At 44.7% G+C, this 17,843-nt stretch overlaps 1 protein-coding gene across 3 annotated transcripts in view; it reads right to left on the bottom strand.

The window, feature by feature from the left end:
* ABCC4 (ATP binding cassette subfamily C member 4) overlaps window positions 1–17,843 on the bottom strand; it is a 239,879-nt gene that overhangs the window by 37,681 nt on the left and 184,355 nt on the right. For 2 of the 3 annotated variants that reach the window (XM_021695985.1, XM_021695987.1), the window contains 5 exons: window positions 14,687–14,806; window positions 13,399–13,509; window positions 12,158–12,258; window positions 10,874–11,065; window positions 1,235–1,390 (listed from right to left, as the gene is read on the bottom strand). In XM_021695985.1, the coding sequence (XP_021551660.1) occupies window positions 1,235–1,390; window positions 10,874–11,065; window positions 12,158–12,258; window positions 13,399–13,509; window positions 14,687–14,806 (680 nt within the window). Of the gene's footprint in view, window positions 1–1,234; window positions 1,391–10,873; window positions 11,066–12,157; window positions 12,259–12,932; window positions 12,939–13,398; window positions 13,510–14,686; window positions 14,807–17,843 lie in introns of all 3 variants that reach the window. The other variant, XM_021695986.1, reaches the window with a different exon arrangement.

Below are 17,843 nucleotides of genomic sequence, written 5' to 3'. Positions count from 1 at the left end.
AGCTTCCTCTGCTAGGCAGATGATTGTAGAGTATAACAAAACCCCAACTTAAAACAAAAACAAAACAAAAATCAGCTAAGTCTGGAGTTGAGTAAATGTAAGCACCAAAGCAGAGGGTAGATGGAAGACCAGACCCCAGGGCTGCAGGCCTCAGGCCAGTGGGCAAGGGGCCTACGCTGCCCCGGGCTATATACTTGGAGGACAGTATTTGCTCAATCAATAATTTCTAAATTTTTATTGAAACTGAATGGATGAACCACGAGGAATGACAGGAGCTCGTACTGTGCATAATTCAATCTCTGGAACGTTTCCTGAAAGTCACACTTCTGGGGCACCTGGGTGGCTCAGTCGTTAAGCGTCTGCCTTCTGGCTCAGGTCAAGGTCCCAGGGTCCTGGGATCGAGCCCCGCATCGGGCTCCCCGCTCGGAGGGAAGCCTGCTTCTCCCTCTCCCACTCCCCCTGCTTGTGTTCCCTCTCTCGCTGTGTCTCTCTCTGTCAAATAAATAAATAAAGTCTTAAAAAAAAAAAAAAAAGAAAAGAAAGTCACACTTCTATTAAGAAGCAGGATAAGAAAACAGAATCAGGTGCTGGGTCAGGAGAAGCACTCCACACGCACTGAGCCAGGTCTCACAACGGCTCTGGGCAATGGTACTAGGAGCTGCCTCGTGAGGGGGAGAAACCTGAGGTCCAGAGAGACGGCACTCCTTCTCGTGTGCTCTTCTCAGTATTCTCTACTGCCTCCTGGTCACAGTTCATTTACTAATGGTCAGCTTCTAAGTCTCCCCAAAGCATCTATACACACAGTGATGCTCAAAGCCCAGCAGTTTCATAGCAAGCCCTCCGAGACAATCACCTTTGAAAAGTTAGCTTTATTTCCTACAGCAAAATTGTATCATTAAAACACTTAAAACCCATATTTCCCTATAGAAGCCTCTCAAGTGCTAAACAAATCATTCGTCATTTTCTTTTCAGAATTAGGTGTTTATCAGTGGATAAAACTGTGGTACCTGGGGAAGTCTGAGTCCAGAAATTTCTCTGGTAAGTTATTAAATCTAACACACACACACACACACAACCTGGTATCAGATAAAAATACTTGCTGTTAAAAATATACTCTATTGCGGCAAAAGGATCAACCCTTCATTTTTTCTTTTAAAAAAGCAATAAAATTAAAAGCAATTAAACTTAAGTTCCCTTATAAGAAGAACACACGACAATACCCTGACTTGTATACCTGAGGTATGATGGACATTTTCTTCCTTAGATCGTGAAGCCCAATTTCAGTTGTCAAGATCTTATCAATCCAAATTTTACCTTCCGGTTCTGACAATCTAAAAAGCGCTGAGATGAGGGAACTTTTTCCAGCTCCTGTTCTTCCCACAATGCCAACCTGTAAAGAGATCCAGGAGGGATTAAGAATAATAATACGCAACATAACCTAGGAGAAACTGTGGTTGTTGAAGACGGATTAAGGAAGTTCTGTAACGAATGTGGTCCGAAAGAGGGTCTCAACTTTGGCACTGTTGACATTTTGGGCTAGATAATTCTTCGTTGTAGAGAGCTGTCCTGTACACTGTAAAATGTTTACCACTATCCCTGTGCTCTGCCCCAAATTGTGGCAACCGAAAATGTCAGACACTGACAAATGTCCCTTGTGTCTGAGGGGCGGGGGCGACAGGGGGGCGGGCACTGTCCTTGGGTGAGATCGATTGGGTCTAAAGAAAAGTTAAAAATAACGCGATCAGCCCACTGGCAGTGAAAAACCAGCAATCTCCTCAGTGGCTGGTAAGTCAGTTTTAAAATTAGCATTATTCCTAGCATCTGGGTATTTTGTTTTCTGGGGGGTTTTTTTGTTGTTTTTTTCAAAGATTTTATTTATTTATTTGACAGAGAGAGACAGCGAGAGAGGGAACACAAGCAGGGGGAATGGGAGAGGGAGAAGCAGGCTTCCTGCTGAGCAGAGAGCCTGATGTGGGACTCGATCCCAGGACCCTGGGATCATGACCTGAGCCGAAGGCAGACGCTTAACTGACTGAGCCACCCAGGTGCCCCAGCATCTGGGTATTTTGAACCTTGAGAATTTCTTGGATAATTTTATACAGATATCAACAAGTCAGATGCATTCTATGTAAAATAGTGATCATTTTCCCAGAATTCTACAACCTAAGAGGAATTATTCCTTGGGAGAACAACCAAAACATTTCTGGCTATTAAATACCTGGTTACATTCTGTCTCGAAAGGAAACATCTTAAAATTCTAAAATCTAAGTCTCAGTGTCTTAAAAAACAGTAGCCGGTAGCTGAAATACCCATAATGAGATCGTCATCAACAACAACACAAATAACATTTGCTTTTTATATGGGGCCTTTCATCTGAGCAGTTCAAAAGGCATTTTGCAAAGTAATTAATACTCACAATTACCCCCTTGGGAAAGATACGTGTTCAGTATCAGTCTGGTTATTAGAACCGAAGCACAGAGAAATTAAATGCACTGACAAGATCAAAGCACCAATATAAAGCAGGTAAAATGCCGGTCAGGGATGAAACTGTATTGTACAAAATTGGTTATTAGCTGTGTGCATTTAAACCTGTATGCAGAAACTGGCTTTTTTTTTTTTTTAAATACCAATGAGCTTGAGCAACACCCAACTACAAATTCCCTGGTGGGAGCTTCCCAAGAGAGGATACCATCTCATCTAGGTAGTATCTGGAATCAATGAAGGGTATAAGACATGCTTCCAATCATTTGTAAATTCATTCAGTAAATTTTTAAAACTCACAGCTTTCAACAGAGAACTTTCTGAGCACAGATTCTATGCTGGGAACATTACATATTATCTCAATGGAATACTTCCGAAGTTTTAAAGCTTCACTTGTATAACTATTGATGGCACTTCAAAAAAGAGCCTACCTTTATAGAGATAAATGTAAGGAAAGTGGCTTTGGCTAATTTTATCATCTGTATAGGCATTTTGTACCTTGTAGTAAGTCCTAATTTATATTTCACAGATGGGTAATTTTCCACACATGGGTAGGTCCAAGCACGTGCGCGCGCACACACACACACACACACACACACAGAGCTCCTGTGTTTCTGTGTATTTCTAGGTGTTCTCAAATGTAAATAAACACATATCAAGATACAGGCAAGAGTTGTGTCTCTGACATTTCTGCAAAGAAGACATCCAAATGGCCAACAGACACATGAAAAAGTGCTCAACATCACTCGGCATCAGGGAAATCCAAATCAAAACCACAATGAGATACCACCTCACACCAGTCAGAATGGTTAGAATTAACAAGTCAGAAAATGACAGAGGTTGGCGAGGATGCGGAAAAAGGGGAACCCTCCTACACTCTTGGTGAGAATGCAAGCTGGTGCAGCCACTCTGGAAAACAGTATGGAGGTTCCTCAAAAAGTTGAAAATAGAGCTACCCTACGACCCAGCAATTGTACTACTGGGTATTTACCCAAAGATACAAATGTAGTGATCCAAAGGGGCACACGCACCCCAATGTTTATAGCAGCAATGTCCCCAGTGGAAGGGGCCTAGATGTCCATCATCAGATGAATGGATAAAAAAGATGTGATATATATATATATATATATATATATATATATATATATATATATACACACACACACAATGGAATATTATGCAGCCATCAAAAAATGAAATCTTGCCATTTGCAATGATGTGGATGGAACTAGAGGGTATTACGCTAAGCAAAATAAGTCAATCAGAGAAAGACAAGTATCATATGATCTCACTGATATGAGGAATTTGAGGAACAAAGCAGAGGATCATAGGGGAAGTGAGGGAAAAATGAAACAAGATGAAACCAGAGAGGGAGACAAACCATAAGAGACTCTTAATCTCAGGAAACAAACTGAGGGTTGCTGGAGTGGTGGGGAGGGATGGGGTGGCCAGGTGATGAACACTGGGGAGAGTATGTGCTATGATGAGCGCTGAGAATTGTGTAAGACTGATGAATCACAGACCAGTACCCCCAAAACAAATAATACATTATGTTAATAAAAAAACAAATTAAAAAAAAAAAAGAATTGTGTCTCTGAGAATGTATGGATGCTCCCATGCTATCACCCCAAGTGAAACCGATCCACCTGTGCAAACTGGAACATTTGCAGACTTTTGGTAAAGGGCCAGGATATGGCAGGGGGCACGGAGGGCTTCCCACAACCACAGGACTGTGATCTCCAAAATCAACTAAAAATAAACATAAAAACGCAATTTAAAAAAAAAGGGGGGGTTCTAGCTATTTCTCTCTATTGTCCTGTCATCCAAACTGTAGCCCATGTCTTTCACAGTTCACCAATGGGCTTTATCAATTTCCCATGGAGAATATCGCCAATATCAGTAAGTTTACATACTCAAAACCCAACAGATACTTCGAGATATTCTTATTTAAGCTGATTTACAATTAACTCTTTATGTTTTCCCAATGAGGCTGAGGTTGGTTTCTGACAACCACACCAGCATGTGAGACATTTATATCTGGATCTCTCTTTATAGATCAAACTCAACATGATTAACTTACAAGCTGCCTTTTCCAACTTCCCCATCTTAATCTCATAACTTCTTTCCTAGGCTCATGGGCTCAACACATTAACCTTACTTGCAGCTTCCTCCCCGTCCAGCATGGCACCAGGCCCTAAAGATTCTACCTCCACAAGCTTTCCTGACTCAGTCCCTCACCTGAGTGCAAGGCTGCATGACCTTTTAAAATACAAAATCAATGCTTAATCATAGTCAGTGCAAATGCATGTAAAAAGTCAATAAATACTAGCCATAACCCCAGCACTTTGATTTAAAACCATTCTTCAGGGATGCCTGTGTGGCTCAGTCCATTAAGCATCTGCCTTCAGCTCAGGCCATGATCCCAGGGTCCTGGGATCGAGTCCTGCGGGGGGCTCCTTGCTCAGCAGGGAGCCTGATTATCCCTCTCCCACTCCCCCTGCTTGTGCTCTCTGTCAAATAAATAAAATCTTTAAAAAATAGTAAAATAAAAATAAAACCATTCTTCAGATTGATGTATTTTCTTTCTAGACCTGTCTAGAAAGATACAAGCTCATAGATTTAAACAAAATGAGAGTAATATGAACCTATTGTAGTAAACTGTTTTCACTTAGTATTTCAAGAGAATATTTTAATGGCCACATAATATTAGACTATATGCGATCATTGATTTAACAGGCCCCCCTATTTGTGGATATTTAGGCTATGTCCAATATTTTGTTATTATAAATAACTGTGTTGAATATCCTTGAAGCTAAAGCTTCACAAACAACTCTAATTACTTCCTTAAGAAAAATTCTTAGATGTGGAATTGCTGAAAAACAGGTATAAACATTTTCAAAGGAGTCTGTTAAGTAATGCCAAGCTACCCTCTAGAAATAAGGTATCAATTTTGACTCCTGTTTCCCTGCATGTTCACAAGCCTGAGTGTTATAACGTTATTTTTATTTTTATTTATTTATTTTTAGAGAGGGAGTGAGTGTATACGTGAGCAGTGGGGGAAGGGCAGAGAGAGAGAGAGAGAGAGAGAATCTTAAGCAGGCTCCATGCCCAGCATGGAGCCTCGATCTCAGGACCCAGAGGATCATAACCTGAGCTGAAACCAAAAGCTGGACGCTTAACCGATTGAGCCACCCAGACACCCCTATAATTTTGTTTTACTTGACATCAGTTTGATTCCAAAAAGTAGACTCACTTTCCCCCTTACATCTTGCTAGGAGTACACAAGAGCTACTGGCTTCCTATTATCCGCCTCTTCCCACCACGGTCACGTGCGTTCACTCCTCGGACCGAGTTTCTGCAGGACAGCTCTGTGCCTATTACACTGTCTCAGGAAGTCCCTTCTATGAAAGCATCTCCATGGACTCTCCATCCTTAAGTCGCCGGGAATCAGCTCCCTCGGGATTACTAGGAAGTTGCAAGAATTACATGTGCAAGGGTGTGCCACGTACCTGGTCATTCACTTCCCCAAATGCTCTGCAGGGGCTTGATCCTTCACTTGCGGGATCAAGGCATCGTGTCTTTGCTGATGCTGGTCCCACCACCCTGAATGTTCTTCCCATGCATTTCTACCTGCGGAGATCCTGCCCACATGTCACCAAGTCTATCCCAAATGCCTAATTCCTTGCAAATGCTCTTCCTGTCCCTGCATGTGGGCTTCTCTCACGCCACAGATGATCTTTTTCTAAACTTTGATAAAAATCATGACCGCCTTCTAGCTTATTTAGTAGCCAATTTTATACGACCTTCCTTGTTCTCCTGGACAGCAGGATCTGTCATGGATTCACCTTTGCATTCTTTTTATTACACGTGGTGTCCTGTGCCAAACAGGCATTCTATACAGAACTGAGGCGTTGAAGTCAGGATGGACAAGTTCATAGAAAATCTATTGCCACACTGTTGAGGTATAGGATAGGCTGGGCAGAGAAGGCAGACATGGCCCATGGAGCCTATCACCATATAGATTAATGCAAATGGCAGATGACAACATCCACACTGGACCTGGTTATGGCCATGTTATACCCCAAGGCAGTGATGGCTACCGTTGTCCGAACATCTGTTTGGCACCAGTCTTGGAGCTGGGGGGTCTCATCCTGTTGAAGTGTACAACCCTAGGTGACCTATTACTTCCATTTTGCAAGAGATCAGAGGGAGGCGTAATAAGACTAATTAGCTTGCCTGAAATAACAGAGCCAGGAAGGGGCAGAATGGGACTCAAAGTCATGTCTGCCGAACGCTTGCCCATTCTGCTGATGGCCTTCTGATACGTGGGTGGCCTGGCAACTCATTACGTCCCTCTCCCTGGCTACAAGAAAGTGGGGACAGGACAGCTGTGGTTGCGATCAAGGAACTGGCCTCTCCTACTGATCTTATTGCCTGACATTTAAAGCATGATGTGGATATGGGGGGGTATAATGTGAAGGATGGGACAAAAGACCTGACATCTTTGAGCAAAAAGGATACCCGTGGTCAGGTGGGCACCTACAGCTGGAGTGAGGAGAGAGGCCACACAGACCTACTGGCCTGCTTGGGGCCATGAGATGAATTTTTCATCCCAACAGGTGGTGAAAGGGCCTCAGATATATTGCTATACTTGGCGGTCTGTGACTCCAGGCCCAAGCAGGGCCCAGCCTGATACAATACCGAGGGACCCTGTAGGAGGGCAGGGGGGGGAAGGCCGTAGAGCAGGAGAAACGCTGTCTGTGATGCAGACTCCACCAAAAAGACAAATAGATGCATAAACATAGAGTCATACAGAATTAAATTATAATGTAAATTTCATAACTTGCAGAATATAAAGGTAAATAAACCTATAGGGAGGGGACATAGAACTTTCTAGAGTGTCATGATCAGTCACACAGGGGTTGGGATAATTCATGGGCCCAATTTCAACTGTCAAAGGACATTTCTTAGAAATCATGAGTTACAGTCCTCCAAAACTGCCTATGGGAGAGAAGACTTTTTAGCAGGGCAGGGCTCGTTCAAAGGGAATTCGGAGACAAGAGGTCTGGGTGGGCTTGAGAGTCAGCATTTCTAAGAAGTTCCCAGGTGATGCAGCTACCACGGTCTGGGCAGCAAGGAATGAGAAAGTCAGCAGGGGAAGTGAGATAAACTGGAGGGAGGTGAGGGGTTTCTGAGAAGATATTATGTAAAAGAGGAGAAAACGTAGGAAACTATTATTCTTGCACATTATAGCAAGGTCTAGTACACATCTGTAAAAATGTATTATCCAAGTAATAGCTCTGAGCAAGAAAAAAAAATAACAAACCAAAATCAATCTACCTCTAGAGCTGGAAAATGCTTTAAAATGGCCCAGTACTCTTTAAAATGATCAAATCAACCACAAAATCATCTAAATGAAAAATGCAGCCAGTGTTTAGAATCTAACCAGGAAGCCTAGGGTGCTATTTACCTCATTTTGGTTCTTTATTTTTACTTGTTATTTCTTCCACGAATTAGAAACCTGCTTAGTACCTATTACATTTTCCTGTTTACTGTAACTTCGAGGAATCCGGACAGCAGAGGAAAATGCTGGAGGAGAATGAAGCCCCGCCTTTGCTGTGTTGGTGCATTACCCCTTCGTTGACCCTGCAACAGTCTGTCCCAGTCAAATACAACACCAAAGGATGGGGATGGTGGTGTCCCCGAATAACAAGGCTGGGGCTGGGTGGAGAGGAGACAAATCCTGGGACCTAGCTCCCCAGGCAGTGACGTCACTTCATGACTCCGTGGCCTGGCTGTAGTCGCTAATCACATAAATGCCGTGGAAGGGGACACTATCCGAGGACCAAGACACAAACCAAAAGTTACTGTCCTTATTATAACTGTCTCCAAATTCAATCCCCTCAACGCTGCAGAATCTCAGATAATCCTATGATTGGGGGGGGGCGGGTTAAAATGGAAAAATACAAACCTGTTATATTTCTAAGTTTTACCACAGTTTCTTAGGTAATTCAGCGTATGGCTTCAAGGGAAATTTAAGATGCGTGCAAGTTAACAGAATCATGTCTAGAACGTGCGTTCTGATGGACACACGGTCTTCAAGTAAGCAAGCATCCCTGACAGGCTCGGAGTGACAGAACCAGCTACGGTTACCATTCTCTGGACGCGGCCACCCTCACCGTCCTCCGGATCTGCAAATGGGGCTGGAAATAATGAGGAGCCAGCTTTTGCCACGTGACTTACTAAAGCTGCTCCCTGGGTATCATTTGGGTATTAAGTCGAATATTTATTCTTTCAGGTCACAAGGGTATAATCATTAAATTATGGCTACAGTCCACTAAATGCATCTGGGGTAGAAAGAGCTTGAAAGAGCAGGTCCTAAAGTATTTAACACATCTAGGTAACGGGCTGTTTACAGGAGCTGCCTGGGATGCACGTATGTTTTTTGACTGGTTTGCTTCACCCCTGCGTATTACTCACTCACCGTCCCCACCAGCAGACCCTCAGCCCCACGATGTGCCCTGCACAATACCATTTTCAGGGGAACGAAGATGAAAATAAGCAGCCTCAGGGTACTGTGAGATACAGAGCCCAAATTACAAAGCAGGCTGCCAGTGCTACCTTTTATTTTTTCATTTTCATTTTTAATTCTCTTTTTTAATTGTGGTAAAATGCATGTAACATAAAATTTATCAACCCAGCCATTTCTCAGGTGTCCAGTTCAGTGGTGTTAAGGACACTCACAGTGCCGTGCCATCAGTCTCCAGAATTCTTCTTGCCTTGCAAGACTCAAACCCGGTGCCCATTAAACACTAACTCCACATTCACGTCTCCCCCAGCCCCTGGCAATCACCATCCTACCATCACCATCTGTCTCTATGGATCTGAGCAGGTCAGGAATCTCATGTAAGTGGAATTAGACAGTCTTTGTCCTATTTTGTCCTCGAGCTTATTTCATTTAGCATAATGTCCTCGAGGTTCTTCCATATGCCAGAAGTTGCTTCCTCTTTAAGGCTGGATGATACTCCATCGTATAGACGTACGACATTTGTGTATCTATTCCTACACTGATGAATAACTTGCGCTGCTTCCATTTTTGGCGTTCATAATGCTGCTATAAACATACGCGTACTGTAAATGATGTCATAAAAAATACATAAGATGCTGTGGAAGAATTAAGGGTCTGGTAGAGGCAGATGCATCTGAGTTGACTGAAAATGAGACGACTTTCACCAGCCAGATAACAGAAGTGAAGGGTCTCTGGAGAGAGAGGGGCAGAGTGCACATGCTGGGGACGGGGAGGACAGGAGGCTTGGGAAGAAGCTACACAATACCCATGTGGGAGTTTGGCATGCTGGGAATTGAGGCTGGAGGGCGCCTGGGTGGCTCAGTCAGATAAGCGTCTGCCTTCGGCTCGGGTCGTGATCCCCGAGTCCTGGGATCGAGCCCCACATCGGACTCCCGGCTCAGTGGGAAGTCTGCTTCTCCCTCTCCCTCTGCCCCACCCCCCTGGCTCATGCTCGCTCTCTCTCTCTCTCTCTCTCAAATAAATTTAAAAAAATATTTACGGAATTGAGGCTGGAGAGGTAGGTGGGGAAAGAGCTTGCCCTGATGTGGGTTGAGGGACCCAAGTCTCACTGCTGACGGACAAAGACACGGGCAAGTGCAGGTCACAAATCTCTCAGTGGTTTCCTGCCTACATCATCCCCACCCCCTTGGGTTTCCGTTCATCAGCTTTGGGCCCTTTTCTGCTTCCTGCTGGGGGCTCTGGCTCCTGAGCCCTGACTGGGTCACAGATTCCAGGCTCTTCTCTGGTGGCTGAGAGCTGGCCATGCAACTCCAGCTCGAGTGGATCTGAGGCCTCGCTATGGTTCCACCCCCCGGGGCACCCAGACTGGGAGCAATCAGGAGGCCCGTAAGGATCAGATCTGTGTTTCAGAAAGAAGCAGTCCACAGTGGGAGGACAAAGGAATATGGGTTATAGGAGGGCAAGTCTCCGGAAAAGGACGGGACTGAGGGCTGTAAACAGAAGATGCCATGGGCGAGGAAGAGAAGGATCTGAGAAATACAAAGAAGTAAGAATAGGTAGGAACTAGATATTGAAAACGTTAGTGATGAGGAGCTAGGGTTGACTTCCAGGTCTCAGGCATGAATAATAAGAGTGTCCTGGATCAGCCCACCAAGCACCACGAGGGAGCTCACAACACGAGGAAAGTCCGGCATCCCCATTCCATGGTCAATTTCTAAGACTTCCCAATAGGATCACCAGATCTAATTTATATCCAGAGAGGCACCAGGAGCCCCCCTGACACGTTCACCAAGGAGCCAACAAGCAGATGCAGTGTTAAATCTTTTGTGGAAATTTTAAAGAGGCAAGATGGCTTAAACAAACCTTTTCCCTTGATTTAATGAGTGCTGTCAGGTGCTTCAAAACCAGAGGCCCGTCTAAACTGTACGAGAAGTTAACATTATCAAAGACAATCGTGCCTTCTTGGGGCCAGCTCGGCGGAGGGCGCTTCTGGTATTCCCAAGGGGCTTCTTTCTCAAGGTCTGTATACTCCATCACCCTTTCCACTGAAATCATCTGAAAGACAAAGGACACCACATGGCTTAGGAATGGAGGTTCTCACAGGTATTATGAGATTATAAATGAACTGTTGATCTTTTATACTAGCTGGTTAAGGACATCTCAGGTCTCAATATTCCCAAAGGACAGGAGGAAGAGTCTGATGAGGACTTTGATGATTTACAAACCTGTGCGTGGTCTTTTAACACTTTCCCTTAGGGCTACTTCCTTCAGCATTACATTAAAACTAAAAGAATTACAGAAGTAGAGATTTTTAGAGAATGTTAGAGATTTTATTTTATTTTTCCACTTTCCACATCTGAACAAAAAATACAAGGATTTTATCAAAGAAAGGAATACTTGTGGCCAAGAATCCATAATCTGGCTACAGAAGAGCCATCTGTCTTAGGGGAGCTGAACTGGCTAAGTCATCAAATCTCATTTTAATGATGAGTCACTTTCTCCTCTATCAGAAGAGCACATGGGAAAGATTTCTTTTTCATTGTTTTTCCTCTTTAGGAGAAGGTGCAAATATTCCAAAGAGGAGATAATTTACATATTGACTAAGGCCTCCAAACAACCATCCCGATACCTTTGACTAGCACATCCCGAGAAGGAGCTTATTCTAACCAGAAAGAAGGGACACCAGCAAATTCAGGTGCTCAACACATACAAGAATAAATGCTAAAATGGGCGAGGGGGCGCAAGGGGAGACACCTATTCATTAAACAAACACCCTCAAAACACTGAATTCTTTTATCAGGAATGAGGAATTACCCATTAAGAAACAAAAATAAACAGGCCTCTAAGAAATTAGCTTATATCCTCTCCAGGATTTCAGAACCTCCCTCCTACAGAGAGAGATATTTATTACATTTGAAGACAGTTTGTGGTGAATATAAAACCTGCTGACATAGCACACAGAAGACTGAGAAAAAGATGTATATATTTTATTTTACGTTAACCTTAAACAGATGGAAGAAGGCTCTAAAAAACTTGATTAGCTACGATGTAAAAATAACAGTTTTAATATTTTACATTAGAAGTGCTTTTATGCCATTTAATGGCAGGGAGACTTGAAAAGGCTCAGAACGTTCAGATAAACATTACCATATTCTCCACTTCGGCGCTTTGCCTGACACACCACTGGAACATCCCCATGAGTGTGAGGGCGTAGGACAAGGCCAGGCCAACCTGCCCAGCATCTATAGCAGAAACAGGAAGAAGAAGGGGAATAAAATTAGTTCGTTCATTCATTCATTCATTCATTCATTCATTCATTCATTTGACAGAGAGAGACACAGCTAGAGAGGGAACACAAGCAGGGGGAGTGGGAGAGGGAGAAGCAGGCTTCCCACGGAGCAGGGAGCCCGATGTGGGGCTCGATCCCAGGACCCTGGGATCATGACCTGAGCCGAAGGCAGACACATTCTTAACCCCAAGCACAGGTCCTTCTGTCACGTTACCAACAAGATTCCTTTATAATATTTAAGTACATTGCATATAATGATAGTAACAGTTATACTTTTACTATCTGATGATTGAGACCATAATAAAATAGAAAAGTCGCCATAAATTCAGAAAGACTGTTAAGTGAGCTTATTAATCCCCACAGGATTGACACACACTTGACTGTCTGCCACAGGTGAGAAATAATGTCATTATTCAGACTCCCAGCCTGATGGTTTCAAGAGCCCCGTTACCTAATTTCACATACTACGGCCAATATAACCGCAGTTGGAAACCACTAAAAACAAGGCAATGGGTTCTAAGAGCTAGTGCTTTTAAATCTAAACTATTCCTCTCATTGTTCCATTATTAAATATTGTGATTCAGCGTTGTTACCATGGAATAGTTAGGGATAGTGAATGCATGCCACGCACACCAACACCTGCTCATCCGGTACCCACCTGGCAAGGAGGCTAGCATTCTCTCCTGCTGAGTATTTTCTCAACCCAGGGTACCAGGCAGGTACAGCCAAGAGATCTGAACCGCCCTATTGTGAAAACCTAAAGCCCTAAGATGGACAAAATGCATAACGGAAAACTTGGTTCTCTCCTCACAACAACCAGACGCCACACCGGGAATGTACAGAAAGTGAGCTGCTACAGCTGCATGGTCCTCAACCTGTCTGAAGACAGAAGGAACTCGTCGGGATCCAAATGACCACTCAGCATGGACCACGCTGCTGAATCACACCTGACCTGACACACGGCAAATGCTTTCATGTGATTCATTAGAACCAAACAGTATATGGCATCGGACAAGGTGGCAAGAGTTTAATTTAATAACTGTAAACGCAGCTATAAATTGTAATCATACCACAAATAGTTCTTCACATCTGTACTTACTTGTTGCCAGAATCAGGGACCCAAAGGCAACAACAATGACCAAGATGGCGCAGATGGCATCCAGACGCACGGCGAACCATCGGGACGTTGTCAGGAACAAGAACCATGCCTCTGGATTTGGGGAAGCATAATAAGCAAAAGGAAGAAGTAGAAAAACCACGTTAACTACTCTGAATGAGGGAGAGCATTTTGCAAGGGTGAGCTCCAGGAGGTTTTTACACAACATGGACAGCAAAGTTCCACACCTGAGGAACCTAAAGGTTCCAGAAAGCTAAGTTCTGACACAGGACGATGTATGGTCCAGGTAAGAATCCATACAGTGGCTTTGTGGGAAGCATGCACTGAAAAACTCAACCCAGAGATTATAAACAAAAATAAGATCATCATAAAAAACATGAAAAAATGGGCTCATCAGTGCATTTTTCATAGTGCTAGACCTCAACGTGAGGCTTGTCCACTCATGTGGTTTACTGTTCCCAGTTCTGATAGCAGAAAGCACAGCAGCTCCCACGTTGTTTCCAGCACCTTCCATACTTACTAGAGGGCCCTGCACAGTGTTTATTCCTTAGGATCCAGTAGCTCAAGGATCACTTTTGCTAAAAGTACCTACTTGCAGCTTTCAAAATGCCATCTTATCTTCAAAATACAATAAAGATTGGAAAGATGGGCCAGGATTTTATAAACTTAGAGGAAAATCTGAAGCTTCTACATAGCAAAAAACTTCACAGATACAGAGAATAATACATATCAAGTGGGTAGCAAATCTGATCATCAGGAAACTGATTTCCTCAGGAATTTCTGTCACCCTACATGATCTGACAATAAGAACCGGCAAACTACAATCTGTGGGCCAAGAATGGCCCACCACCTGTTGTTGTAAATAAAGTTTTATTTGAACACAGCCACGGCCATTTGCTGAGGTAGTATCTTTGCCTGTGTTCCTGTTACAACAGCAACGCTGAAGAGCTGCAATAGACAATCAAGTACACAAAACCTAAAACATTTACTATCTGGGCCCTTACAAGAAAAGTTCACTGACCCCTGCCCTAAAAGGACAGAAAGTCACAGGGAGTGGTAATGGAAGGACAATGCAAGCCACTGGGATCTCAGGGGAACGGGAAGCACACAGAAGATTCTGAGGAGTCATGGCAGAGAGGAGGGGACGAAGACATGCTGAGGAAGGATGTGGGGCTGGGCCAGCGGCAGACAGAGAGAGAGGAACTGACCACTAAGGACAAGAGAGGGAGCCTATCCTGTTCTTTGAAACCATTTCCAGCAACTTACAGACCTGAATGCAAATCCTGATGAGCGTCAAACAGTTCCTGGAACCTCTCTTCAGTTTTATATGCCCGGATGGTCCAGAGTCCCTGGAGAGAGCACGACAAGTGGGAGAACACCGGACTCCGCGCTGGGGAAGCAGAGACAGACACAAAGCTGTGAGGCTGGGATGTGGGGAAACCAACTGCCTCCCATGCCCTGTGGCTTCATGGCCCCCCAAAGAGCACACCCAGAGCTCTGTGACATCAGGCTGCTTGGGGAAGAAGGGACGGTGCCCCTCCTGGAGACGAACAACATGTCAACCCTCAAACTCCTGGTCACACCACGCTTCACGTTAAAGACCTGAAAATGCAAGTTTCTCTCCGAACCAATCTTGGACCAAATTCAAATCCTTCCTAGATCTGAATAACTAAATTCTTTCTTTGCTAACTCATTTGTCAAGGTCCTCCTCAGACACGGCCTCCCTCCATAACACTTCCCCGACAGCCCTCTGGGAGGAAATTCTGTTGAGTAATTTTTGAGTCACTAACATTCTTAAATTTAATTCTGCTAGAGTACTCACCACACTGAATTATGACTGCCTATCTGTGTGTCCATCTCTGCTATGTGACTATTACTTAAGGGCTGGGATAAAGTCAGCGTATCCCTGAAACTGTAACAGGTGAGTGATGTGTAAGGGTCTGGGCAGCCTGCCATTCTCCCTGCATCCTGGGGCATCTCCCTGTGCCTGCTCCCATGCCAACAGTCTCTTTCTGGGGTACCGGAGAACCTGGGTATTGCACTGCCCTTGTGCCCACAGGGCCTGGGCAGCCATGGCGTCTTTGAATAGTCTGGACTTTGGCTGGGGGAACCTGCCCTGCTGGACACCTGGTGTTTGGAGGTCGCTGTGTGACACTAACATCAATCACTCTTCCAGAACCTGACCATGAACTCAGTGGCCATTCTCTTCTGAATAACTTCATGGTGGTCTGGGGCCTGATGTCATCCGACTGGCCATTCATTTCCCTGGTACCTTCTCTAGGAGCACACTGTGTGTGGGCACCAAGGTCTGGCTCCCGCCAGTCAGGGAAGAGGTGGGCTACAGGCTGCTGGGCACCATGAATGAGGCCATGACCAGCTATTGTCGGGGCAGTGCTGCGAGCCTGGGACCTCTCTCTGGGATGAGTAATACTTTGCGCTTTATCAGCAGGTAACACTGACTTATTACCTTGTTACCTGTGCACATTCTAAAGAAGAGGTGTTAGTAAAATCCCTGGGTGTTCAGGGCAAGGGCAGATCACTTATCTCATGAGAGGCTGCAGAGGTTTTATAAAATGACGGGGAGAAACCATTTAAGGGAAAACTCACTTATTTTAGAGCCTGACTCCTTAGCCTGGCATCCAGATGCCTCTCTGTGTGAGTTCAGTCAATGCCTCTGTGCATGTGGGCATTGAAGGTATGGGGGGGCAGATGCTGGGTACAAATGTGCAGAAACAGGACCTCCTCTTGGAGCTTAGTGACCATGGTCCTCAAGCAAGGAAGGAGCAGACTTCTCCGTGTGAGACACTGGCATTTAGAGAAGATGGGACACGCTGGGCTGTGGGCCTCTTTCCTGACTGGGATATCTGACTGGGATATTAACCATTAAGGGCCCTCACCTAGGATACTGCTTTAAGGAAAAAACCTTCTCTGAACTGAGGCATGAGCTAACATTTCCCCTTGTATCTACTTTAGGCAAAGAGCCTCAAGTGAATTCAGTGGTGGTTTGGACCGTCCAGGTTGTAGGTTTCTGATCTAGGATCCACACCACCCTCTCTCTTCATTATACTGAGGAACCTTTAGCCTTTATGCATTTTAGCTTCCATTAAATTTGTAATTTTAAAACAATAATATGAACATAAGGGACCAAGGCCATGCTCTAAATAAATAAGGCTGAAGGTTCTGGGGCGCCTGGGTGGCTCAGTTGGTTGGGCGACTGCTTCGGCTCAGGTCATGATCCTGGAGTCCTGGGATCGAGTCCCGCATCGGGCTCCCTGCTCTGCGGGGAGTCTGCTTCTCCATCTGACCCTCCCCCCTCTCATGTGCTCTCTCTCTCATTCTCTCTGTCTTAAATAAATAAATAAAATCTTTAAAAAAAAAAAAAAAAAAAGGCTGAAGGTTCTGAACAGGCCTTTTTTTGCACTCCCTAGCAAATGCCCAAAACATAGTCAATGTGGAAACAGGGTGCTTAGCAAGATGACTCAGGAGAGTTCCAGGCCCATGGCTCTATCAAGAAAGTACCAAAAGTCTTAAGCGAATGTTGGGACATAAACGGTTTTATCACAGACAACATTTCTGAGAAGGAAGATGTGGCCATTCACTCAAGGAGAGACCTTGAATGAAATGCTTCCGTGTGGCCATCCTCACTGGCTTCCCTCATCAGCAGATCAAGGTTGTGATTGATCTTCCCTGGTTAAGGTTTCAGGGCAGGGTCGACTTCAGAAATCAGGGGCTGTCCCGGCCTTGAACACCAGGGAACCCAAAGACCACATCACCAAGTTTACCTCAGACCCAAGAGTTACAAGTGGTATAGCAGGGTTCTGTACCAGGGAAAGGCTATCCTGTTCTTTCACACACTTAGGATTCAGCGGGATGCCAGGATGATGAACTGGAGGGTCTGCAATGAAAATTAACTGGCCCCGTGGAGGGAAATGGAAAGCGAAGGCTCTGGTATATTCTCTTGCCCAATATAACGCCTTTCTCCCCACAATGACTGAGCTGGCCATCCTGAAGTAGACCTCTAGAGAAACCATGGTGCCAGCCAGCAGTTTGACAAATGCAACCCTACCTTTCACGAGACTGACGACTGCGTGTCCCATGCCCCTGAGGACTCTTTGGGACATACCCTACAAGGACTGCAAACCCTCCTCAGGAGGGAGAGGGCAGGGAACTGCCTCAAGGACCTGGCCAACAGCCCTGCTGTAGGTTATCATTCACGTCAGGTGAGCCCTGCTGGTTGTCATGTTCTTAACTCCCTCACGTTCAAGGTTCTAGCACCTCTCCATGTGGCCAGGAAGCACTTTACAGCCATCAGCGCAAACAATCCTCATGAGAGCCCCAGAGGGCAGGTGCGATTACATATTTGACAGAGGGCAAAGTAGGCAGAGGGATTAAGAACACTGGCCAAGTAGTAAATTAACTAAGTGGTA

The sequence above is a fragment of the Neomonachus schauinslandi genome, chromosome 3 (genome assembly GCF_002201575.2).
Source record: "Neomonachus schauinslandi chromosome 3, ASM220157v2, whole genome shotgun sequence".
Classification (NCBI taxonomy): domain Eukaryota; kingdom Metazoa; phylum Chordata; class Mammalia; order Carnivora; family Phocidae; genus Neomonachus; species Neomonachus schauinslandi.
Note: the sequence above shows the minus strand (reverse complement) of the source record. Positions and strands in the feature narration are given on the sequence as shown.